The sequence below is a fragment of the Stegodyphus dumicola genome, chromosome 7 (assembly GCF_044657685.1).
Source record: "Stegodyphus dumicola isolate Sdum_Otavi_A_Nest chromosome 7, ASM4465768v1".
NCBI classification, from domain to species: domain Eukaryota; kingdom Metazoa; phylum Arthropoda; class Arachnida; order Araneae; family Eresidae; genus Stegodyphus; species Stegodyphus dumicola.
Window position 1 is genome coordinate 135885979 of NC_140774.1, and position 26028 is coordinate 135912006.

General features: G+C 34.1%; 1 protein-coding gene across 5 annotated transcripts in view; it reads left to right on the top strand.

Moving 5' to 3' along the window:
* The window catches only part of c12.1 (spliceosome-associated protein CWC15), an 81803-nt gene that overhangs the window by 45864 nt on the left and 9911 nt on the right, over positions 1 to 26028 (top strand). For 4 of the 5 annotated variants that reach the window (XM_085820841.1, XM_085820842.1, XM_035360083.2 and 1 more), the window contains exons 4-5: positions 14769 to 14860; positions 22806 to 22904. In XM_085820841.1, coding sequence (XP_085676967.1) covers positions 14769 to 14860; positions 22806 to 22904 — 191 coding nt within the window. The remainder of the gene's footprint in view (positions 1 to 14768; positions 14861 to 22805; positions 22905 to 26028) is intronic. The other variant, XM_085820844.1, reaches the window with a different exon arrangement.

The following is a 26028-nucleotide window of genomic DNA, read 5'->3' on the forward strand; positions in this document are numbered from 1 at the left end:
GGAGAAGATAGACTTGATGTCCTCGTTGGTACCTTAAAAAGAATAAAAAAAGCTGATGGAACACCAAAATATGATAGACTAGCAAGAGTTTTATGTGCTATTCTCGTAATTCCACACAGTAATGCTGAGTACGAGAGAGTCTTCAGTGTTGTGAAGAAAAACAAAACTATGTTTCGTTCTTCAATTTCACCAAAAACTCTAGAAAACATTTTAATTGCTAAATGTTATGAGGAAACTAATTGTTATGACAGGAAATTTTCCAAAGACTTTTTGGCTAAAGCCAAAAAAATGCACTCTAAATTCATTGCAATATTTTTTTTGTGTAACATTAAGTTCTTGTTTTATGTTTCCTGATAAATTTTTTAGTTACTACTTAATCGAGATTTACTAATGTAAGTACAATTTTCTTTTTTCTATTTGTATAAATTGTTATTTTTTTAATATCAAAGCATGATATTAATTCTTCATGTTCTTCTGAATTTTGGAGAAATCTTCTGAATTTGGGGGAGAAATCTTCTGAATTTTTATCTTTAGAGGTTGGCAGGTATGAATGTTACATGATTAAAAATCTTTTGAATTTGGAATACAGTAGTACCATGTTCAGATTAAGACTTTTTTTTTTTTTTTTTGCCGCTAAGCACGTAAAATGTTCTTTTGCTCCCATATGCATTTATGTCGTTTTTTTCTCTTTTGTTCTTGCTTTAGCAGCACCATATATTCCATGGTAAAATCTGCAAGGGGAAGATTTTGTAGATCCATGGTTCCATGGTAAATGATTTTGTAGATCCATGGTACCATGTTTTCCATAGTAAAATCTGCAAGGGGAAGATTTGTTTGACCCCTTTTCCTTTGATTTCCTTTTTGTTGTGCCCCTTTTTCTTGATGCTCTAAATATGTGGTTATTCTGCATAATGGTTAATCTAGCTCTGAATGCTACATATGCATTTCATCATAAGAGGCAAGAGCATTTATAGTGTTATGATAGCATGTCTGGATAATCAAACAGAGCATTTTCCTCCATCACAAAAATATTTGCTATTTTTTAGACAAATATGTGGAGCTTATAAGAGCAGTGTAACATAATGACGTTTATCTTGCATTATCCGAAGTGAAATCAGTGATATGGAGGGTGATTTTCCCTGAAGTTAATTTAAAAAATTTATGGTGAATTCTTGTGGGATGTAATATGCTCGACTAGTCAAGACTTGGCATTAGTTATCAATGAATGTATTTTGTTATTTAACTGTATCATCTTAATAGGAGCTGTGAGCTTTTTCTTTCTTTCCTGTTTTTGTTTTTCATGTATTCATGTTCCTTTTTCATCTTGTTATTCATGTACTCATGTTCATTTCTAATCTTGTTATTCATGGTTTTCCCCATGTGTAACGTGTATACGAGCCAGTTTCCCTTAGAAAGTCCTCCACGAAGGCATCTCTCCCTTTAAGCAGATTGCCTTCAATGCTTTGCCATAATCACATACACACAACTCTTGTTTCAACTTTCCTTTATAAAATCTGTTATGGTTACAAAAAAGAATTTTTATTCCGTTAGCTTTCTTACGAATGCAGAACACTTTTAAATTAATGCAGTTCAGTAAAAAAATATTAAGTAAATAACTAAAAAAAATTCATTGAAATGGATGTTATTTAGTACACTCAAGTTATTATAGTGACAAGAAAAAAAAAAAAAAAAAATCTTTTCTCATTTAAAGCTTACCATCATATATGCCCTTTCTGAGAAAAATGTCAATGATATTGGCTACAGGCTAATGGATTCAATTGTTTCTTAGTAGCCTTTAGGAGTGCAGTGTCTCCAACATGGGTCTGCTTATCCTTCTAGTCTTCTAATGTAGATTATAACTGTCTCAGTTATTCGCTTCAGAATTGCTGTCAGAGAACTTCTTTCAATTGTTATTGATATTTGACTGTTTTGATGAGTTTCTTTTTATCTATCAGATCTGTATCTAGAACTCCAAATGAAGGTAGTTTGTGAAGAAACATCAAAGATGTCAATGGAGCTAGACCTTTATCATTTTTTGATACATAGGTTGTGAATTTTGAATTGGATAAACTGTTCCACATTACGTAGTATCGTATTTAACTCTCCACAGTTAAGGAACTTTTATTTAAGACTCATCTTAAAGTTAACTTTATCATTCTTATCTGTTCCTCCACTATACAGAGGATTGATGGTTCAGTTTTTTTTTTAGTAATAGTAGTAATTTTCTGAGTAGTGGTGACTGACAGCAATAGCATAGCATTCTAATCTATGTTACAAGGTATTCAGTATATCTGAATAAAGTTACTGTTATCAGAATGTATAATGTACAGTTTGTTTTTTCTAGCAATACATTATCCGAAAGACTGTATAAGGGTTTCAGTGGATAAGGAAGTTATGAGTTCCAAATGTATAGCTTTATAAACTACACATGTGAATAAGATTATCCAAGATTTTCATCCTCTTTCAAACAAGCTAAATTGATTCCATCTGAATTAAAAATTTTGCATGTCACTGTCAGAAGTTTACATGTACTCAAAGGTGTGTTTCCTTCAGAGTTGTATCCGATTTTACAGAAAGTCTGTCATTCCAAGATCTCGCATTTCCTAATACAGGGACAATTTTAGCTAATTTAGTGTAATGACTGATAAGTTTCCTTCTTATCAGTCAACTTGGTGTAATTGGTGATTAAGTGCAACCACCAAAGAGAAAGTCCAAAGACTATACATTTGTGATGATACAAGTTCAGGTTTTGTTTTTGTCAAACTGTAAAAATCGTAAGAAACCAAGATCCTTTTCTCTGATACTAATCTGTAGAAATGTCATTAGTAAGTATACAGTGAAACACCTATTCAGTATTTTCAGAAACAGTTTTAAGATTGTGAATATAATTTCTGTCAGAATCGGATACTCAGTCATACAGTCATTTAGTAATGGAGAACCTTTTAATCGGGAATTGAGCATTGGCCATTATTTTTGTTGCTTCTTTGCTTATTGGTTGATGAGGCAAAAAATTTACTGTAATTTCGGGTAGATAAGCCTTTAGTGTACACCAAGGATGTCAAACTCGTGGCCCACAACAAATATTTTTGCGGCCCGGCCAATATATCGGCAAATAATAATATATAATAATAAAATAACATATCGACGAAGAAAAAAATGAAATGTTTACTGCTAAGTAATTAACGATAATTTATTCAGTATTGTTAGATTACTCACAGCGAGCTGACACACACACTACTTAAATTACAAATGCGTGTGCGTAGCTTGCGTTCAGCTACCTTCGGCTTTTGAGGGACATGTGCAGTCAGAACTTGTACGCATTCCCCGATAGCCGAATGTGGCCGAACTCGTGGTCTCAGTTTTCCAATCATAGTTTTGTACGATATATTGGTGCATGCATGTGCATGCACTTTGCTTTATTATTAATTATTACTTAATTCATATTGTTACGGATTTCATAGTTATTTATTTATTTATTTATTTTTTATTTAGAATTGTAATTGGATTTGCTTCATGTTGCCTTAGCAATGCAGACGATTTTTGAAAAGACAGCTGCCTTGGAAGGTTAAAAATAGAACAGCGCGTGCCTTTAATACCTAATAAATAAATATCTTGTAATTGCTGTTGCCATCCACAAAAATCCAGATATTTATAGATGTTTCCAGTATATTCGAGAAATTAATTATAAAGCTTATAAAAGCTGAGAACAAACAACTCATCTCAGTAGTAGCTGTAGTTCTAGCGAACTGTTTGTTTACTTAATGCTGTGATTGATTTGTAGTGATTTCGCTGTGAGATAGAATTAGTTTCTCTGTTTTGAATTGATTTTTGCTAAACGTTTGACATTTTGTGATATTGTTAGAATATTTTTGAAGAAATATTTCAGGATTTTAATTTATCTCTTGTGGAAAGAATAAATTTTTGTTAACTTTTTAACGTTAACCGTGTTTATTCCAGCCCTTTGTATTCAGTATGTCTATATCAAAACCAAGTGGTAGTAAAATTAAACGAAAAATCGCTGACGAACATAGAATATTCCAAGTAAAATGGGAATTAGAATATTTTTGCTGTGAAATAAAAGATAAACTAATCTGCTTGATATGTAATAATATTATTAATGTACCAAAGTTATGTAATATTAAGCGTCATTACGAACAACACAAATCGAAATATAACAATTACGAAGGATTAACAAGAGAAGAAAAGTTGAAAGAGCTCAAGTTAGGAGTGAAAAAGCAACAGTCCATGTTTAGTAAAGTATTGCAAGAAAGTGAAGCGGTGGTACATGCAAGCTACGTCTTGTCCGAGTTGATAGCTAAACATTCGAAGCCTTTTACTAACGGTGATTTCATCAAGAAATGCATAATGAAAGCTGGAGAAATTGTTTGTCCTGGAAATGTGAAGGCTTTTCAATCAATTTCATTGTCACGAAATACAGTTGCGGAAAGAGTTACTGATTTAGCCGCGAATTTAAGTGATACAGATCAAAGCAAAATCATCTAGTTTCGAAAGTTTCTCCATTGCCTGTGACAAGAGCACGAACATTAGTGGCAAAGCTCAATTAGCAGTGTTTCTTCGTTCTTGTGACAAGAATTTTAACATTTTTGAGGAATTACTGGAACTAATACCAATGCCTGGTACTACCACAGGAGAAGATATATTTACTTGTGTTTTTGGACTTCTGCAGAAATACAATCTATCTTTGGCAAAATTAAATTCTGTAGCTACAGATGGCGCTCCATCAATGACCGGGAAAAACAAAGGCTTCGTAGCATTACTAAGAAAAAAACTTAGTGAAATTCACGGTTCAAACATTCATCATATGCATTGTATTATACATCAAGAAGTTCTATGCACGAAAGTAATAAATATGGAGAATGTTTTGTCATATATAAAAAAAGTTATAAATTTTATAAGATCTCGAGGTTTAAATCAGCGTCAATTCACTGCTTTCTTAAGTGAGTTAGATAGTGAATATTCGGGTTTGTCCTACTATACCAAGGTAGGTTGGTTATCTTGCTCAAAGATTTTCAAACAATTCTGGGATTTGAAAGAAGAAATATGTCAGTTTTTAAAAACGAAAAATCAAGACGTAAGTTTGTTTTACGATCCAATATGGATGCAAGATTTATCTTTCTTGGCTGATATAACCAAACGCTTAACCGATTTAAATTTATCGTTACAAGGAAAAGATCATATCATTACGAACATGTTTGACATAATTAAAGCATTCAAATGTCAACTAGTTCTTTGGGAAAAACAACTTAAAAATGAAGATTTGATGCACTTCCCGACGTGCAGCATGAATAAATCAAGTTTAGATGATACTTGTTCGTATCAAAAATACGCAGAAAAAATTGCAAATTTAACAACTGAATTTGAAGCGAGGTTTAATGATTTTAGTTCCCTCGAAGACGAATTTTTTTTTTTTTGTTTTCTTCGATTTTCTCAATAAGTAGTGACTCAGTACCCAGCCATATGCAAATGGAGGTGATCGAGATTCAATGCAACTCAAATTTGAAAGCAAAATTCATTGAAGCGGGCGTGCCTGAATTTTACAAATATTTACCAGCCAGGTTTGAAAATACTCGAAAATTCGCATGTGAAATTATTTCCATGTTTGGTAGCACTTATCGGTGCGAGCAGTTATTTTCAGTCATGAAAGTCTCCTATTAGAAACCGTATTAATGATGCTCACCTTGGGTCAGCGTTGAAAGTTATCACTGCAAACAAAATTTCTCCTGAAATAGGAAAGATAATAGCAGAGAAGAGATGTCAAGTATCAGGACATAAACATTAAATTTTTCTTGTTCTTTTCTATATAAATATATATATATGTTTATTATTGTATTATTCGAAATAAATCTACGTTTCTATGAATATTGATTTTGTTTTTGCGGCCCACCTAAAGTTAAACCTTGTTTGTTTGGCCCAAGTGTACATATGAGTTTGACATCCCTGGTGTACACTGTACACATGATAATTAACTGAAAAGAATAGAAGTTTATCTTACAAGTCACACAGTCATATAAGCCACAGCAAAGCATTCAGAAACATGGCAACATGGCTTCATTTATTCAGTAATTCTCTTCCATATTGATGTCATCAACATTTTGTAACATTTACAACATAAATACAATCAGTAATACATAAAGAAATAAAAAATAAACAAACATCTTAATCACAGCTTGCCAAAAGTGAACTCTGCTGATTTCTACTAGACGTTATTTTTACGGGTTTGGTAAACTTTATTTATCACTATAAATTACCATATCATGAAAAAGAATATGTAAATTAGGTAAACGAACATAATTTTCTAATTAAATAAACTACACTTATTTTTTATAAAACCTTCAGTCACAATTAAGTAAATTTAACCAATAACCATCAAGGTCACTTTCATAATCACTACTTTGAATGTTGCTATGTTCATTTTCTTTTTTGATGATTTCTGATATAAGGAAAGCTAGTACAATAGGATGAGCTGCTTGGACTGACTACCATACTTTATTGACCCACGGAGGCGGGGGGGGGGAAGGCCCACCAGTGGCTGAGTGGTAAAGTCGCTGAGGTACGAGCGATCCGAGGTTGGAATCCCGCGAACGGGCTGGCTGCATGGGCGTTTTTGTGGTTTTTCCCATGTGTAATGTGTATACAAGCCAGTTTCCTTTAGAAAGTTCTCCACAAAGGCATCCCTTCCCTTAGGCAGATAGCCCTTGAGGCTTTGCCATAATCACACACACACACAAATGACCCATGGGGCAGTCTCCTCATATGAAGCTTTTCTTATCTGCTCTGAATTTGGGAAGGAATGGAATCTGCTTGGCATTCTTTCCTCCCTCTGCTTTCATAGTTGGAGCTTGAAAATTCTATTGATAGCGAGATCCAGTGGATGTAAAATTTTTTGTATGTTCACCTAGTATGAGAGGAGGATGAAAGTTTTTTGCTTTGGATTTTGCCGTATCCACCAAATTGAAACATATTGAATCCAGAACGATGAATCCCCAATGTTAAGAAAACACCTTTCCTTTTTCGATCAATTTCTCTCAGCCAAAGCAAAATCGCTTCTTCGACATGAATCCTTTTTTGTTGGCATAAATAATGATCCCCTTAAATCTTTTTTCCTTTGAAAATTATGAAAAGGGGGACAGCCCAAAACAAATAAAAGAAGTCTTTTCATTCCCAGTTGTTAACACAGAAATAGGTTTTTCACCTGTTGAAAGAGCAGGTCTGCTTAGAGTACAGTCAAAAGTAACTGGCACTTCATCCATATTTGCCCTCTATTGAAATTTTGTTCTTTAATTTTTCGAGATGCAAAAAGGCTGCCTTTTTTTTTCTAGCCAGTCCATGGAAAGCTTTTGTTCAACTTTTGTTGAAGGATACTTTTTCATGAACCTGAAACAGCAGTCAGATTTTCCAAACAAAATTTTTAAATGCCTATTTGTTGGGCAATTACTTTTGTTTGAAGGTGAATTCTAACTGTTGGCTGTGATAATCCCTTGCTTTCATGCTCTTTTGTCCATTTCTCTAAATTGTCTTCCAAAATGGGCCAGGCTATGACATCAGTCTGAGAAGATCTTTTATTCGTAGGCATTTTCTCTAATTTGTCTTGTTTGGACTTCCACAACTGAATGCATATCGTGTAAGCTAGAAATTCTGTAGTTGCTACTAACCGATTTCCAATTTTAATCTCTTTCTTTACTGTCAAAGACTTAAAAGTAAACGTGTTCTTTGAGTTCGAGCTATAATTATAATAATAATTATAAGTTCAACAAGTGCAAACAATAAAGTATATGATAAGCAAACCATAAGCAGTGAGACACATGGAAGAATGAACAAAGCTTGACAAAATTAAAGTTTTTGTGGTCGTTAAAAAGAAGAGGGTCATCAGAAAATGCAGTTGATTTCAACACAAGTACAAGCATTATAGTGTCTTTACACAGAGCGCCCCTTACTGTAGTTAGGAGATTTCACGAACCTGTTGTGCTTAATGCACTCTGAGCACTTGTAACAGGCTAAAATATTGCAGCAAATTCTACATTAACCATTTCATTTGGGCCTAACTTACAATTTAACATAGGAAAGTTCTAAAGACAGTAAAAATAAAATTCCTTCACATACGCTACCCCAGCAAACAAGCAACAACCAAAATTTTTAGCTTTTAAACTTGTATTTTGGTTAGTCCATGTATTGTATGATTTTTGAGTAGATACATGGCTTATATACCCAAAATTACGATGTACTGTGCTTTTAACCATCAGTGACACATTCAGTTATATCATTAAATTCCAGCTGTTCAAAATTTTGTTATAGTTTTTTTCGTTTTTAAAGTTAACAAGTTTTCTTTCAGTCTTGTATAGGCATTTTCCTGCTAACTCTCTATTGCTGGGCAAAAAGAGCTATCTGAAAACCAAGGGGGTAAAAGATACTTCATAACATCAGTCTGGTTCCTGTTTTGCTGCTTCAAGGAAATATCTTGCTTTTTCTAACAGTATTTTATTTTGCATTTCTTCATTATCTTATTTTGAGAGCATCTAAATGCCGAATGTTTGTAAGCTTAATGTCAGATACATACAGCAATGAAGAAAGTACTGACAGGGAATTATTCACATTTCATTAGAATGTCCATCCAAGCCTGGTTTTCATAGGTATTATTAGTCTTTCTTGGAGGCATTCAGTTTAATCTGTAAATAAACCTCTTTCTACAACTTTTCTTAAGAGCGTATGTATTTTGTTGAAATGTTCTTCAAATATGAATTATTTTTTTCCAAAATCTCACTGACATAAATTCTGTAATCAAGTATTTACCTTTAATTTTATGAATGAGTGAACAAAATTTTTTTTTTATCCAGTACCTCTACTTCAGAAATATACTGTTTATCTCTCCTGCTCAGCTTTACCTGTATTAATGTTAGTGTGTTTTGGAGTGTTCTGCCCAAAAGCTCATGGTTAATTATCTTATCTTTTAAACTATTTCGTTGCATAATGTGCACTTCATATTTACTGATGTAAGAATTTTGGTTCTCTGTTTCTATAATTATTAATATGAAATTATTTGCATTTTTCCCATGGATGTGTACTACTAATGTTTGTAAATGCAGGTCAGTAAAATCAGGTTGATGATACTTTCGATCCTGTTACTTTTGATTTCATTCTTTATTTCCATGCTTGCTGATGAAACATTGTTTCATAAAATGACACATATTTGATAAGTGTCTATTATTACTAGAAAGAGAACAAATGATTTTTATTTTACGATTTTATGCATAATGTTTTGGTCTAAGATATTTAAAACAATTAACTTTTTTCCCCCCTTAAAATGGGTTTTCTATCATTTAAAGGTAAATTTTGAACAATCATCACTCTCACATTCAAAATGCAAATAATTTTATCTTGAATAATTTCTGTTTTACTGATCAGTCATTCATTTACACTTTCGATTTTGTTATGGCCTCACTTCTGTGCTTCAGCTTGCATGTGATGGGGAAGGGCATGAATGTTTGGCATCACTTCAGTTATTTGCAAACATGTTTATTTTCATTCTTTTACATGACACCAATCCTTTCGGTTAGAACTCCATTAAAATTTAATGAAATCATTATTGAATCATAATTTAATATTAACCATTTAATGATTAATATGAAATTTTATTTTAATGATTAATATGAAATTTTCTGTGCGTTTTTGTTAAATTTGAGTATAAAAAAATCATGTGAAATCAACTTCAGAAGCTTCAGTTATAGTACAGCACCATATATTTTTAAAACAACTCCTAATGCTTCAAAACTTGTTATTTGTAACTGATACTTGTGAAACAAATAATGAAATGTTCTTATATCATTTGATTCATCAAAGGAGGAATGTTTAATAAATTTTCATATGGACATTTATTAAGAGGCCTTTACTACCAAACTATTCCTCTAATAGTTTAATAGCTGGATCATAACTTTCAGATGAAAAAGAAAATTCCTTTGCAATACTGACCCACTAGCGGCCGAGCAATAAATTCTCCGAACACTGGTAATTCGGTCCGGCGTTCAAATACTGGTGAACAGACTAGATGCATGGACATTTTCATGTTTTCCCCATGTGTAACATATATATAAGCCAATTTCCCTTAGAAAGTATTTCATAAAGGCATCCTTCCCCTTGGGCAACTAGTTCTTGTGTGCTTTACCAGAATCAAATAAACCAAATCCTCAGTAGTACTTGTGGCAGTACCTCCTAAATGATAGTTAAACTTATCAGCTGGTACTGTGATGCTTCTTTGGCGAAATGAAGCAACTCCAATGATGGAACACAGCAATAACTTTTATTTAACACTCAAAAAAAAAAAAAAAAAAAAAAAAAATGGCGACATACAAACAAGAAGAGAAAACATATTCTATCATTTTAAAATAAATTACATTCTTCGGGCGAGAGTCGCACGAGGCACTTGAGTCTGGTTTCAAATATTGCCATTCACAAATACCTTAATGTTCATCTATTTAAATTATTTAATCTACAAGATTTTAATATTATTTAAAGCTGTTACAGTACTTGTGTATTAACGTAACCACCATGACACAGTTTGGTGATTTTTGCAGATGGAAAAGTAAAAGTTACTTATCAGGTACAAGTTTGTGATTTTCATTACATTCTTTTAAAGAGATTCCCAAATTATCAATGCTTATCTAAGTCGACAGACATTATTAGTGTATGAGAAGTCAACGTATTCTTAGCAATTCTAGTTGTTAAATAAGGATTTTATGTTTCATTAAAACAAGAACACTTCCATTCGTTTCCAAATCTTTCTGCAATTTTGCAATTTTTTTTTGCAGTAATATTTTCTTCAAGCACACAGTGATCTATTTTTGCCTTTAAGTAAGGGGGGGAAAAATGTAGAGACCTCAGAAACACTGGCTATCTACCCAGTGCGTCTCGTCGTTTTTTCCTGTAGAGATTTTTGTGTCAAAATTCTGCATTCCTACAAAAATTTTACCATTTTACCGTAAGAAAATTTAGCTTCTTCCATTGCTTGCAAATTCCACAAGCACATGTTTTAAAACTAAGTTTGAGGCAAAATATATATAATGGTTTATTTATAAAAACCATTGGAACTTGGAATACAACAAAAAGAATGCATACAAAAATGGCGACATTGCTTTACTGTAGGATTATTATGAGAATTGTTGTCTGAAGAGTAGTTATATGCATGGTTGCCAGAGTTTGGCATATTCTGAAAATTTGGCAACGTGTACTGAAGTCTAATATGTCTACTAATAAGTCTACCGACATCTACTAATATGTAAGTACTAATATGCCTACCAACATCTACTAATATGCAAGTACTGATGAATTTTATTCAGTGATTCATTTTTATGTATAGCTGATTCATAGGAATTCAAAAAATTAAACCACTAGCTGCTGTTTTGATAAAATTTAGGAACGGGTAATTTAGGTAATTTCACATTAGCAGTTTCCTTCACATGATCAAGTTCAAAGTTTAATTTACCAATCAAGTTCATCTGATTTAAATAGTGTTCTAATTCTGTATCTTTATTTTTCAAAGTTTCAGATTTATCTTTCTATTTTTCTAAAGCTTTTAATTCATGAAAACTAACTTTCAATGGTTTCAGTAGTTCTGATTCAGAATTCAGTAGATCTAATCTGCATTTTTCAGGGTTTCAGATTTTTTTTTTTTTTTTTTTGTTTTTTGTTTTTTTGTTTTTTGTTTTTGTTCTAAAACTTCTAATTTATTAAGACTAATTTCTGGTTTCAGTAATTCTGATTCATTTTTCTTATAATGCTTACATGGTTCTTGATAACCAATTTTTCTTGTTTAATGAATTATTTAACCATTTATTGATATTTTTTTCTGCCAGTCTTAATATTACAGGTAAAAATAATTCTTTAAGTATACCTTCACTATAATACTTACTTATGAACTTATATGCTATAATATTGACCAATAAATTAAATCTTGTGTTTTTTATTTATTTTGTTAAAAACTTGTTAACTTTAAAACTGTGGTCTTTATTAGCTTCATTTTAAGTGCTATCTTGCAGCGTCGGTTTTAACCATTGCTGCTTGCATGAGCATTACCCATGATCATTAGTGGAGTTTCACTGTTGCATGGTGTAAATTGCTCTCTTATTGCTCAGCATTCATATAGAATTTTATTTTAATTTATTACTGTTTGAGAAATTAGGGAAAAATAATATTTTTATTGCCTTAATTTTGAACCCAAATATATACGGATGTGACGAAAGTTTTCCACCAAAAGTGTTCTTAATAAAGTTCATTTTGGATGTCCTGCGCAGAATGGAAGATAGCTCCGGCAAGATGTAGCTGCAGGTATGAAAAAAGGTAGAAATCCGAAAGAGCGATGTCATGGCTATATGCTGGGTGTGGTAAAAGATCCCATTCGAGTCTGTACAGCCGGTGAATGCAGACACATGTGAACCTGCATAATCTTGAGCGAACATTACCTTTATGTACCAGAATTCAGTTCAATGTTTTTCCTTGATAGGAGCATGAACATGGACTAGCATCTAGCTATATATCTTACTGTCAAGGGTTTTACTTTTTTCCAGATGTGCTTTATGAATAATACCAGAGCAATCCCACTAGATACAAAGCATGATCTTTTTGTTAGTCAAATTGCGCTTTGTAATGACAGGCTGACCAGGTGCAGACCAATCCCCTTTTTGGCCTGTGTAGTTTAACTAAATCTGCTTTTCATCACAAGTGACAGTCCAGTCCAGAATTTTGTTCTTACATTGATATTTGAGGAGTTTAGTGCAGTCCTGAACATGTCTGTACTTATCTGCTTCAGTTAGCTTGTGCAGCACCCAGCGATTGAAATTGTACGTCAAGTTTATATGATGCATAGTGCGACAAATGGACATGGCATTAACATCTAAGTCCAAGCTCTTGAGTGATTACATACTGATCTTTTTCCACAAGTTCTCAGTGGTGGTTCTCATCAACATCAGTAGGTCGGCCTGAGTGCTCTGCTTCTTGAATGTCATACACCTTGTTTTTGAACTTTCGGTACCAAACCTTCACAGTGTCATATGATACAACAGTAATACCTAAAGCTATACACAGGATTTGGTGGCATTCTGTAGCTGACTTTTTGCAACAGAACTGGAAGTAAATGATGGTTCTAATCTGGTAGCATGATAGTTTCTTTTTGGACACCTTGTACTTGATGATAATGATATTTTTTTTACAAATTTAACAACACAGTGTTTTAAAGCAAGTCTCTTTCTTTCAAATGCCAAAAATCATTTGACAAAATATGATTAAACGTGACTAAGCGAACTATTTGCACAGATGACATTTGCAGTGGCAGTAAAATTTTGTTAAAAAAATAATATTTTGGTGTATAAGCGTAGAATTTTTAGCGCTTTTTTTAAAGCTAACTTATGGGGTCAACATATATACAGATTCGCTAATCTCAAAATATAGGTACTTTTTAGGCACCACTTTTTAAATTCTTTTAGATTATATTTCTTAATCTTATGAAAAAAAATTCTAAATGAAATTAATCCCCTGTTTTGTGAAAACGAGTTGTTTTATTTTCGCAATTATTTATTTTTTGCTGGTTTACTGCATCATAACCAAAACAAAAAATCTAATATCAAATCATAAGCCAATGCCCACATGCTGTTTTATTTATTTATTTATTTATTTTTATTTTGGTACCTTTGCTTATTTAGGATGTTTTTTTCTTCCACTCTCACAATTGTTATTCATTTATGAAGAAATGCTGAACATAGCACTAAGTACTGCTTCAAGAAGTTCAGATCAGCAGATCTAAGCATTTATGATAACCCTACAGTGGGCAATCACAGGTATTGAATGAAAAGGCCCTGAAAGCAGCCAAGAAAGAATGAAAACTGTGAAATGTGAGGTGAACTTGCCAAGCGCTTCCATGTTTCCTAGAAAACATTCAGACTCCACTGCATTGTACAGGTAAGGTGTACAAGTTGAACAAGTGGACACCCCACACAATATTAGCAACCAACAAGGAAAGATGAGCGGCAACTTGCTGATTGTTGCTTGCTCAACACTGCAACAAACCCATACTTGGTCAACACTTACTAATGACAAAAAGTGGATTTAGCATGACACTCCTGAACATCTTAGACATTGGTTTTCCCCATATGGCTCTCTGCCTCACACCTCAAGATTACCACTACACCTATGCAAGATCCACCTCTGCAGCTAGTGGACTAGTCACCAAATGGTGCATTATGAGCTATTACCACATAGCCACACCATCACTAAGGGCCTGCACTCATAGCAGCATGATTTTTTTTTTTTTTTTTTTTTTTGCAAAAGAGTGTATATTACCTTTTATTTGAAAAGCTAACTTTATATATTATATCAGAAGTAATTTAATCTTTCTATATTATTGAGGTACAGTAACATTCTTTCTTTGTATAATTGCAATAAATTATAGTATAATTTCTTGGATAAGTATTTAATCATGCATTAGGTACAGAATTATTGAAAAGGAGAATTTAAAATTACTGTAAAATGTACTGAAAGTATTGGATATTTATTGTATATTCTGATATGAATTTTTGTTTAATTTTTTAATCAATAATTTAAGAAGTAAAAACACACTCTAATGGTAGTAATATTAATATTTGTGTGATACTTAACTTCAGTATTACCAGTGTACATCTGTCTAAATTTTTTCGCTATAATGAAAGTTAATATTCCTGTAATATTCTGTATAATTGTATCAGTTTTTAATGGTTTTTATTTCTTAGCAGATACTACTAGTAGTAGTAGTTCATCAAAAAAATCAAGATTAGATCAACTTCCTGCTGCTAATTTGGATGCTGATGATCCAGTTGATGATGTAAGTAAAAATTTTAACTATTTTTATTTTATCAAATTTAGTTATAATAATAAATATATATTGTTAATTGAATTTCAAAAATACCTTGAAATTCAGAGATCATGCTCCGAGTTAAAAGTAATAACACATTGTGTAAATAATGGCTCTTTCCAGTTTTGCATTTTCTGCTTCTTGTACCTCTGGAATAATTAACAAATCAGAGCATCTTTTTGTTTTATGGAATAAAAATACTACATATCAGAGTGAAAATGCTTACAGATCAACATTACGATCAGAGTAAATATACTCACATTTGTGAAAATTGCAACACCAAGAAGGAATCGTCATAATTGAATGCAATTTAATACACAGTTGAGTGGTAGTGGTACAAATAAATGATTAAATGTTCAAAGCAAACAAACAAGAACAAGAGATCAGAATCAGTATTTTGTGTGGCCACCACGCGCCGCAATAAGTGCTGCTACACGACGTGGCATGGAGTCAGACAAAGTTTGAATGTCTGACTGAGGAAGAGCATTCCATATCATTTGTACGCGTACCCAAAGTTCGTCTGCAGACGCAACAGGACGAGGATCACGAGCAAGACTCCGACCAATGACATCCCACACATGTTCAATTGGCGACATATCCGGGGAACACGCAGGCCAAGGAAGAAGCTGTACCTGCTGCGCTGCAAAGAAGGATTTAACAATCCGAGCAGTATGAGGGCGGGCATTGTCCTGTTGAAATACAGCGCCTGGCAAGCTTTGAAGGAAGGGAACAGCTTCGGGCTGTAGAACTTCACGGATATACCGGTTGCTTTTCAGATTGCCCACAATTCGTAGCAATTGAGATCGTCTATGATATGCTATGGCGCCCCAGACCATAACTCCGGGTGTTCGTCCACTGTGGCGTTCGATAATGCACTCCGGAAGGTGGCGTTCACCGGCATAGCGTCTGACACGAATGCGGCCATCATGGTACCACAAATTAAAGCGGGATTCGTCAGAAAACACGACATGCTGCCAATCAGCATGCCAGTCTCTATGCTGATTGGCCAATTGTAGCCGCAGGCGGCGATGGTCGTGCATTAGGGGGATCCTGTATAAAGGAGTCCGTGCGCGCAGTCCACACTGCAGCAGACGTCTACGAATTGATGAAGCACACAATGAAACACCTGTAGCTATTGACCACAGTGCTGCCAATTGTCTAGAGGAAGCTGTACGGTCCGTCCGCGCCATGCGGACCAGGTGTCTATCATCACGAGCTGACGTCACATTTCGGGGTCCACTCCCGGATTTCCGAGTTGTCCGACACTCGTCCGTCCACTGCTTCCAAACGCGCATCACTGTGCTGCTGTTACGCTGCACACGAGAGGCTACTGCACGATACGACAATCCAGCTTCACGAAGGCCGATGATTCTCCCTCGTTCAAACTCTGTAAGTTGTTCAAATCTCGCTCTCTTTCGTCGACGAGGCATAAGTACAGATTGAGTTAACGTTTACCACTAGCAGATAACCACCGATAACCATACACGCCTCGCTACAGCCGTCTATTTATTCGGATCCATCAGCCGTTCAGAGGGCGCTGCTCAGCATACGCATGCGCTACGGATTTGCAATTCTAATCATTTGCATATCATGCGCTACTTTGCATTTCCTGAAAATTTCAGCTCACTCGTGTAAGTCCTTCATGGTGTTGCAATTTTCACAAACGTGAGTGTATTAGGTAGCAGTTTCAAGTAGCTGAAAGTATTATCAGAGATATTGCGTGCATTCATCTAAAACTGGAACAAAATTTGGAATATCTGATGGAAGACACAGTGTTAATCCCAAAAATTGCAAAATAAAAAAATTATTACTAATCCTGTAACTACTAGAAGGGTTGTGGTGCTAGGGCTCATGCAACTAGTGCAGTTTCACCGAATAGAATTTAAGGACAGAATTTGGGGGGGGGGCTGCAAAATTTTAGAATTTAGATAAGAACCAAGCAGCAAAATTTAAAGATGGCAGAATTTTCCGGATGGCACACCAATCTTGTGCATTGTTGCTATGAGATGGAGCGCTGAGCTTCTGTGATGTTTCTTATAAGATAGCAGGCACTTGCTCGCTAGGCTAAAAATTTGGCAAAAATACATTTTTATTCCAACTAACTGAAATTTTTCTAATATTACAAAAAATGCGTTTACCTTTATGCTTGGTGAATTACAGAATTTAATACACATAACTTTGGCAGCTGTAATCATATATATAAACAATGAAAGAGGAATTTTAAAGCAAACTTTCAGAATTTTTTAAAAATACGTTTAAAATATTTAACATAAAGCAACAAAACTGCACAGACACATCCACACATATATACATTTACAATGGAATTTAAAAATTGGTTTTCTGTGTGATGTGTTTTGAAGCATGGGTCCACACCAAGTCCTACATTAAATTTTTTGCACTCAAACTAAGATGCTTTTGCCGAAGCTCACTTCCTCTGCATAGTTTTAGAGCAAACTATTTATCTTCTCATTTTCTCTTTCTTCCTATTAAGAATTGACTATGGCTTTCTGTAAGGCCAATTGGCATCGATGCAGCTAATGCCCAAAATTTACATTCTTTTCTTGACATAACCATCTCTGTAATTTGGCTGATTACTTTTAATCAAAACTGAAGTAGTGGTTTTTGTACCATTTTTGACATAATTTAAAACAAAAGGATTATAGATTGTAGTGTCGAGGAGACCAAAAAATAATTTTTTATGACATCTGGAAGATTTTCTTTAAGATGAATAGTGACTGCACCTTTAATATCCACTCCTCCCATATTTCTGTTGTACAACAGTATAGAGTTTGGTTTTTCAGCACTTTCTCCTATTTTATAATTTTGTTTACTGCTAAAGCCACTGACATAACTGCTATTCAAATTTTCCTGCAATGAAGCTGTATAGCCTGCTTTTGATAAATATCGCTTTCATTTTGATATCTTAAAGGGGAGGGGGAATTATCTTTATACAAAAGAAAAAACACCTTATTCTGCATATTAAAAGAAGAAACTAACTAAAAACTGCAGTACTGTGAAATACTTCTTCCTCAGGAAGCCGTTCGAAAGAAACAAAAATGCATATGCATACCCAATATGCTTGTTTACATTTCTGAATCTCTATGTATCCTTCAGAATCAAATGAAGCGGTCAAAATTCCGGCATCACATTCCCATTTGTCTTGGTACCGTGGACATAGGATGCCATCTAAGTGTTTACATTTCGTTCCATATGATTGTCTTGCATACATTACAGCCGTCTATCTATTCAGTAATCATCTGAGGTGCAGACGTCACACCTGCCATGGATGAACCAAATACTACTGTGACATGTATAACACAACCATCTGGAAAGGGTTAAAAGGGAGACACTGGGTGGCAGAAATTAGGGCAGCAAAATGTTTAGAATATAGGGTAGTACCAGGAGACCTGGAGAGATTGCCCCATGGGGCAGAATGCCCAGTATTGGCCTTGACTACTAGTCATATTAATCACTATTTAAATGATAACTTTTAGCAAAGGGTAACAATACTGATTTTTTGTTCACCAGTGCTGTTAATGTATTATCTGTTTCAGAGATGTCCAACGTATAGCACATACACTGCAAGAGCCAAAACATTATGACCACCTACTCAGTAAAGCATTGCGTGACCTTTGGTTTAGAAAACAGCTGCATCTCACCTTGGCATGGATTCTACAAGTTCTTGTTTGATGACTAGAGACAGGTTATACCAAATGTCTAAGCACCAGTCCTGCAAACTTGAGATATTCCAACATGGTGGTGTTTGAGCTCTGAGCTGCTGCACCATGACATCCCAAATGTCCTCTATTGGGTTGAAATCGTGCAAATTAGGTGGTCAGGACATTAATTGGAATTCATCCGTATGCTTCTCCAACACAATTCGAGCCTTGTGACATAGGGCATTGTCCTGCTGGAAGATTCCATTTTCAGTAGAGAAGACAAGTGCTATGTAAGGGTGCAGCTGATCTTCATGGATCCACACTGTTCAGATAGTCCATAGCTTTTATGATCTGTTCTACCACAACTAAGGATCTAAGAGCTGCCCATGAGAACATCCCCACAAGCATAATACAGTACAAAGTCTTTAATCCGGACGTCTATAATCCAGAAGTATCTGTAATAAGGACCTCAAATATGTGTTTACACATGCGCATAATACATTTACGCATGCGCATAATATGTTTACGTATGCACATTTAATGTATAACTGACTGTATAAGCTTAGCTAAAATTATCTAATTATCTATTTCAGTTAATGTTGCAGATTGCGTTGCTCTTTAATCTTCTAATTGGATTTGGCTTATTATTTTTTGCAGACTGTTAGAGCAATTTTATAAAAAGTAAGCTTGAATTTTCGATTATGTCAAAAAGAGTTTCCGATTCTGGAGCTACCAAAGGATCTACAAAGCGAAAGCATGTTTCAATGTCCATCAAACAAAAAGTGGAATTGCTGCAAAAAATGGATAAAGGCATATCCTTTGTTTCTCTTCAGAGCAGATGTTTTTATTTTATTCGGCTTATAATTCCTTACTAAATGTAGTACTTCATTTCGATGTACTTCATCTTTGATATGATTTAAATCAAATTTCTCGTCATTATAAATATCACGAATACACTTCAAGTAGTTTTCTGGTTGCAATTTTCTAATTTCGACTATGCGTATGTATGCTTTACGCATGCACGCTTTGAAAGAAATGTTTAATAAAGTAAACAAATAAATATTAAGCTTTTTTTTTTTTGTAAATTTTGATACCCCTTAGATCATAATTGCTCTTTATTTCATAAATTACGGTTTCATATTTTTAATTTTATAACTTCTTCATGCCATCTTACCAGATTTAAATTGATGATCTATAATCCGGAAAAACTCCTAATCCGGAATCGCCAAAGTCCCGATGAGTCCGGATTAAAGACTTTATACTGTACTGCTACCTCAGCCTGTGTATGACCTGCTGTACAGATGGAGCAACTTTTCACCTGACATGACCATTGACATGATAAATGAGAAATCATGATTCATCTGACCAAGCAACTGTCATCCACTTATCCTTGTCCAGTCTCGAAATTCCTGGCCCACTGTAGGCGTAGTTGACAATGATACTTTGTCAACAGAGACAGGCAAGTGGGATATCTGTTGCATAGTCCCATATCCAAACAGTGTTCTCTGAACAGTGTGTTCTGAAACACGTGCACTTGGACCTGCATTGTATTGGGCTGTCAGCTGAGGTACTGTTTGGTGCCAGTTTTGCTGTGCCAAATGGATGATGTGTGTGATGTCCTTTTCCTTTGATGTGTGGATGTTCTTCACCTTGGCATCTGTTGCTGGTTTGATCTTTATTTATCCACTTTGCATAAATACTAACAATGGCAAATCGTTGACAACCTACTAGTCATGCAGTTTTCGGAGATACTCATTCTGAGTCTTTGGGTCATTACTGTCTGCCCTTTATTGAATTTTCTCAGATCAGCTGTCTTTCCCATCATTCACAAAAGTAAATGCAAGAATGATTCCTTACCTTCTCCAGCTGCAGTTAAATACCATTCCCACTTAATTACATGCCCTTCACGTCATCTAAATGAGTTCATTGGAAAATGTTGGGCGGTCATGATGTTTTGGCTCATCAGTGTACATCATAAAACACTGCATGATTGGCACACTGAAGCTGGAAAAAAAAATATTATGCAGTTTATTATACAGTCAAAAGTCGTTAATCCGGACTCGTTGGGACTTCGGCGATTCCGGATTATCGATTTTTCCGGATTATAGATCATCAGTTTAAATCTCGTAAGATGGCATGCAGAAATTCTAAAATTAAAAATATGAAACCGTAATTTATGAAATAAAGAACAATTATGATCTAAAGGGTATCAAAATTTACAAAAAAAAAAAAAAAAAAAAAAAAAAGCTTAATATTTATTTGTTTACTTTATTAAACATTTCTCTCAATGTAAGTTGTTTAAGTTGCTTCATTTTATGTGATAATACTTTCTCTTTAATTCTATAAAAAGACATAATTTCTTGTTCAGTTACAAAGTTCCGCTGTTCAAGTCCCGTTAATTGCTGTGCCGAGAATACCGACTAACTTGTCAATCGAAATTTTTTCGTTTTCACTAACCTCTCTGTCACATTCTTCATGTCTTTATCCATTTTTTGCAGCAATTCCACTTTTTGTTTGTTGGACATCGAAACATACTTTCGTTTTGTAGATCCTTTGGAAGTTCCAGCATTGGAAATTCTATTTGACATAATCGAAAGTTCAAGTTTACTTTTATAAAATTGCTCTTACAGTCTGCAAAAAATAATAAGCCTGATCCAATTCCAAGATTAAGGAACAACGCAATCTGCAACATTAACTGAAATAGATAATTAGATAATTTTAGCTTACACCGTCCGTTATACATTAAACGAGCTGGCGAAAACGTATTCTGCACTTGCGCATATGCATATGCGCAGTAGTCAAGGTCTTACGCGCACGCGTATGCGCAGAAAATTTTTAGCTTTGAGGTCCGGATTATGGGTGTCCGAATTAATGACTTTTGTTTGTATATGTAAGTACACAGTTAACCAACCAATGAATTCTATTGCCACTGAAGTGTGCATTCATTATATTTGTTTGATTCTGAAGCAATAGGCACATACAAATACTGGCAGTTATTTAATCAATATACAATTGACTCTCACATCATAATGTTTGTTGGGTGTGTGTTTAAGTATGTGTAAACATTTCTGTGTTATTGAACTTACATGCTTTTTTTTTTAACAATTTTTAAGGTAAAATTTTTGTTTTCATAAAAATGTGTAATGAAATTTTTTTTTGTTTTAAACATGTATATTGTTCTTAAAATTTAACCGATCGTCAGCAAAGCTTCCAAAAGCTCTTGTTCTGTGTTATTGTACATATAGATAATTTTATACATAACTGTTAAAGTATAGCCATGTTACCACACTTTATACGGCTGAAAAGGTTATAAGTTTGTCTAAAGTATAAAAGGTTAGCTACACATAATCTGTTGCATTTCCTGCCATGTTCTTTGTATCATGCAAATTTTAGGTGTGTTGGGTTATTCCTAGTGTTTCAGTGGCCAACAAAGATTTATTTAGTAAAAATTTCTTAAATCATTGCCATGTTTGCTAGTATAAACTAATAATAATGGTTCAATATTAAATATATATTAAGAAGCTAATCCTTATCATTAATATGTTTTAAATGGGACAAAAATACAGTTAAGTTTGTGATTATAGTATCTATTATAATTAATAATATTTTAATCTTTTTAGTTGATTTTATTAGTTTGATAAACCGAATGAACTTATTACAGCTAAATGAAATGGATACAGTACCTTGATTAGGTTTTATTTAGTAAGCAATGCCCTGAATTTTTTTTAAAATGCATAAAATATTTTGCTTTTGATATCATCTTACTGTGTAGGGATATTTAAGTTTGAGGGCTTGAGTTTAGTTTTTTGCTTTTAATCACTATCAGTCTTTTTTTTTTTTTTTTAAGTCCATTTAATCGCTTTTGTTATTCTTTTAAAACATTTTATAAGAGGGCATTTCCTTTAAAATTGCATTTGTGGTGTATAAGTGTTTAAGATTCTGTGAAAATCTAAACCTTTCTTTGAAGACCACCATTTTGACTTAGGTAAAATCATGTTCCTTTTTAAGGATTAGTTTGGTTTAGTTTATTATGGCATAGCACATCAAGCTATCTGCCCAAGGGGATCCCTTTTAAGGACTATACATTCTTAAAACGTAATTTTCGTGTGCTACTTTATAAAACAATAACCTACTTTTGATATAAAAGGATTAATTTATTTTGTATTGTAAAATAGCTGAAATTATGCATTTAAAAATTTATGTTTGAAGATTTCATTTTGAAATGATTATTCAGATTTGAAATATTTTATAATCAGGACGATGAAAGCGAAGATAGTGATGAAGATGATACTGCTGAACTTATGGCTGAGTTGAACCAAATCAAGAAAGAGCGAGCTCAAGAAGAAGCTAGAAGGGTATGTGGCTTAAACTGAGAAACATTTTCTTTTTTTGCTATATAGCCTGTAGTATTTTATTTGGAAGATTTATGCATTGTAATACTATTTAATATATGTGTTTTAAATTTAGCTTTTCAAAATAATGAAAATTTAAATCTTGTAAATTCATGCCATTTTTATTCTAATGTAAAAATAAAATTTTAAGTATATTTAGAATCAAACATCAATAATGCAGAAATCTGAAAATCTAAGTTGCAATAAAAATTGTATTTTTATCACTCTAAAATGGAATTGTTTTATAAATTTGTATAAATTTAATTGCATTTTCTCTTATAATTGTATGTTTCCTTAAAATTTTCCTTAATGGAAAGGGAACATGTAAAATTTAAAATTAGGGGGAAAAAAAAACTTAGTTTGGCATAGATTTTGAATAAAACTCTGGTGGTTTTGATGATGATCAGACACAGATCGCTTCTTCAGAAGGGAAGGGGGGTATTTCACCTGAAGAAGAAGGGCTGCTAGTTTCATTTAATAGAAGATGAAGGCGAATTAAAACCCAAATTTGGTAATATAAATTTAGATTTACTACTTTTTGTAGTGTGAATATTGAGATAAGAAAGTATACCTTAATTAAGGAACTCTGTAGTGCAGTTAAAAATGATCTGACATATTTAATAGCATGGTACTTTCTGTTATTCAGATCTGATGGGATTGTACAGGAATACTAAAAAATTAGGGGGGAAAAATGCACCAGATCTAATATAAAAGAATTAACAGTGGTCACCCATAAGGTATCTGGAAATATAATCAGAAGGAATGTATAAGGTTTTTTTTTTTTTTTTTTTTTCAGGTTTGTGGGAAAAGATTTGTTTTGTTCATTAGTTAGGAGTTAAGCAGAATTTAAAATTGCAGTTGTTCTTGAGGAAAATTTTTATATCATCAATGCTAGAGTTGGAAAGTAAAATTATTCTTAATACTATAATACTTAATACTATAATACTTAATTCTATAATACCAATTCTTTTAACTTTCGTTTCCGGATTTCAAAAACTGCTTTATTGGCAAAAGAAGTTCTACAAATCGTTGAAGTATTTTTCTCCTGCTGAGCCATCTAATTTCAGAATGAAGCAATAAGATTCCATGTTCGTTATCAAAGTTCATCAGTCAGCAATAAATTATTTTATAATGTCTTGCAAGATATCTCTATGCTATGACTGGAGACCATCTGTTAATCAGCTGTACCGCCGTTACGACTTTTCAGCTTTATTGCTGAACTGATGGAACCATGTACCATCTGATACATTCATTAATGAATTTTGAAAAATATACATCAATGATAAGTTGTAACATAGTAATTATCTTAAACATAAAATTTGGAAATTTGTAAAAGTAAAAATTAAATAAGAAATTAAAAATAATGACAATAGAGAAGTATTAGGTGAATTTTGAAAAATCAAAAGTCAAGGAGTCTTTAGTCTATAGTCAAGAGTTAATACGTAGGTAAGTTGAAAAATAAGTTTCCCCTGTCGACTGTGGTCATAGTTGTGTATAAAAGTAAAAAAATAGAATGAGACATTAAAGATATGACATACCTTTATTTTTCCACATAGGTACCAAGTACATTGAGACATTTGTTATATCGCTTGATAAGCTTCAAAAACCCCTCCAGGAAAAAATCAGGGCTTTGCATATGGAAGAAGCGTTGAACGGCTATGGGCAAAAGGCGACACAGCAGGAAAACGCGCAAGTCATTGATACACCATTGGGTAGAGGTCACTGCAAATCAAGCAGATGGCGCTGTTGCAGTGCCTGCACAAAGCGGAGACCAGCCTTTCATTTGAGCCCCGGTAGGTATGGAGAGAAGGTGCATTTTGAATTCGTGGTCAAAGGAGGAAGTGAGAGCGGTTATCCGCTATGAATGGGCATGTGGAGTATCAGGAATAGAAATTCATAACCGCCTCGTGGAAGTCTATGGGCCAGGTGTGATGTCGAAGCAAATGGTGCGGAAATGGTGTCGCACATTCAGTGATGGACGTCAGCAAGTGGAGGGCATACCGAGAGTTGGACGGACGTGCATGGCCACTACAGATGCAAATGTCAGGAAGGTGGATGACATGATTTAGAGCGAACCGGCGTATCACCATCGATGAAGTAGCGGAAGAACTTGGAATCTCACATAAGCGAGCTCGAAAATCATCCACGACATTCTTCGATACAGAAAAGTGTCAGCACGATGGTTGCCCCGACAATTGACCTTGACACACAAGGAACAACGCATGGGAGTCAGCCTGGAACATCTCGTGCGTTACCATGAAGATGGCAATGACTTTCTGTTTTGGATTGTGACAGGGGATGAAATGTGGGTCCACCATTTCACGCCAGAATCGAAGGCCGCATCTATGGAGTGGAAACATCCGTCATCACCTGTCCGAAAGAAGTTCAAGACAACTCCCTCTGCAGGTAAAAAAATAGAATAAAAAGTGCTCCTCACAGTTTTCTGGGACGCCCAAGGAGTCTTGTTGCTGGACTTTTTGGAGGTTGGAACCATCAATGCTATGCGCTACTGTGACACCCTGTCGAAATTGAAAGAGGCGATTCGGAAAAAGCGGCCTGGCCTTCTCACATCTGGCGTTCTGCTGTTGGATGACAATGCCAGACCACATTCGGTGACGGCAAAGCAAAACCATATTGCAACTCTTGGTTGGGAGCGCCTACACCATCCGCCATACAGTCCTGATCTCGCACCAAGCGACTTCCATCTGTTTCCGGCTTTGAAGAAAAATCTCAGGGGAAGGCGCTTTGAAAGCAATACTGAAGTGAAACAAGCCGTTCAACGCTTCTTCCATATGCAAAACCCTGATTTTTTCCTGGAGGGCTTTTTGAAGCTTATCAAGCGATATGACAAATGTCTCAATGTACTTGGTACCTATGTGGAAAAATAAAGGTATGTCATATCTGTAATGTCTCATTCTATTTTTTGACTTTCATATACAACTATGACCACAGTCGACAGGGGAAACTTATTTTTCAACTTACCCTCGTAATAAAAGGTATATGAAAAGTCTGAATTTGAACTGTTTGATGAGACTAGTCTTTAGTCTCAAATAAAAGAAGTCATTGATAATCATAATTCTTGACAATA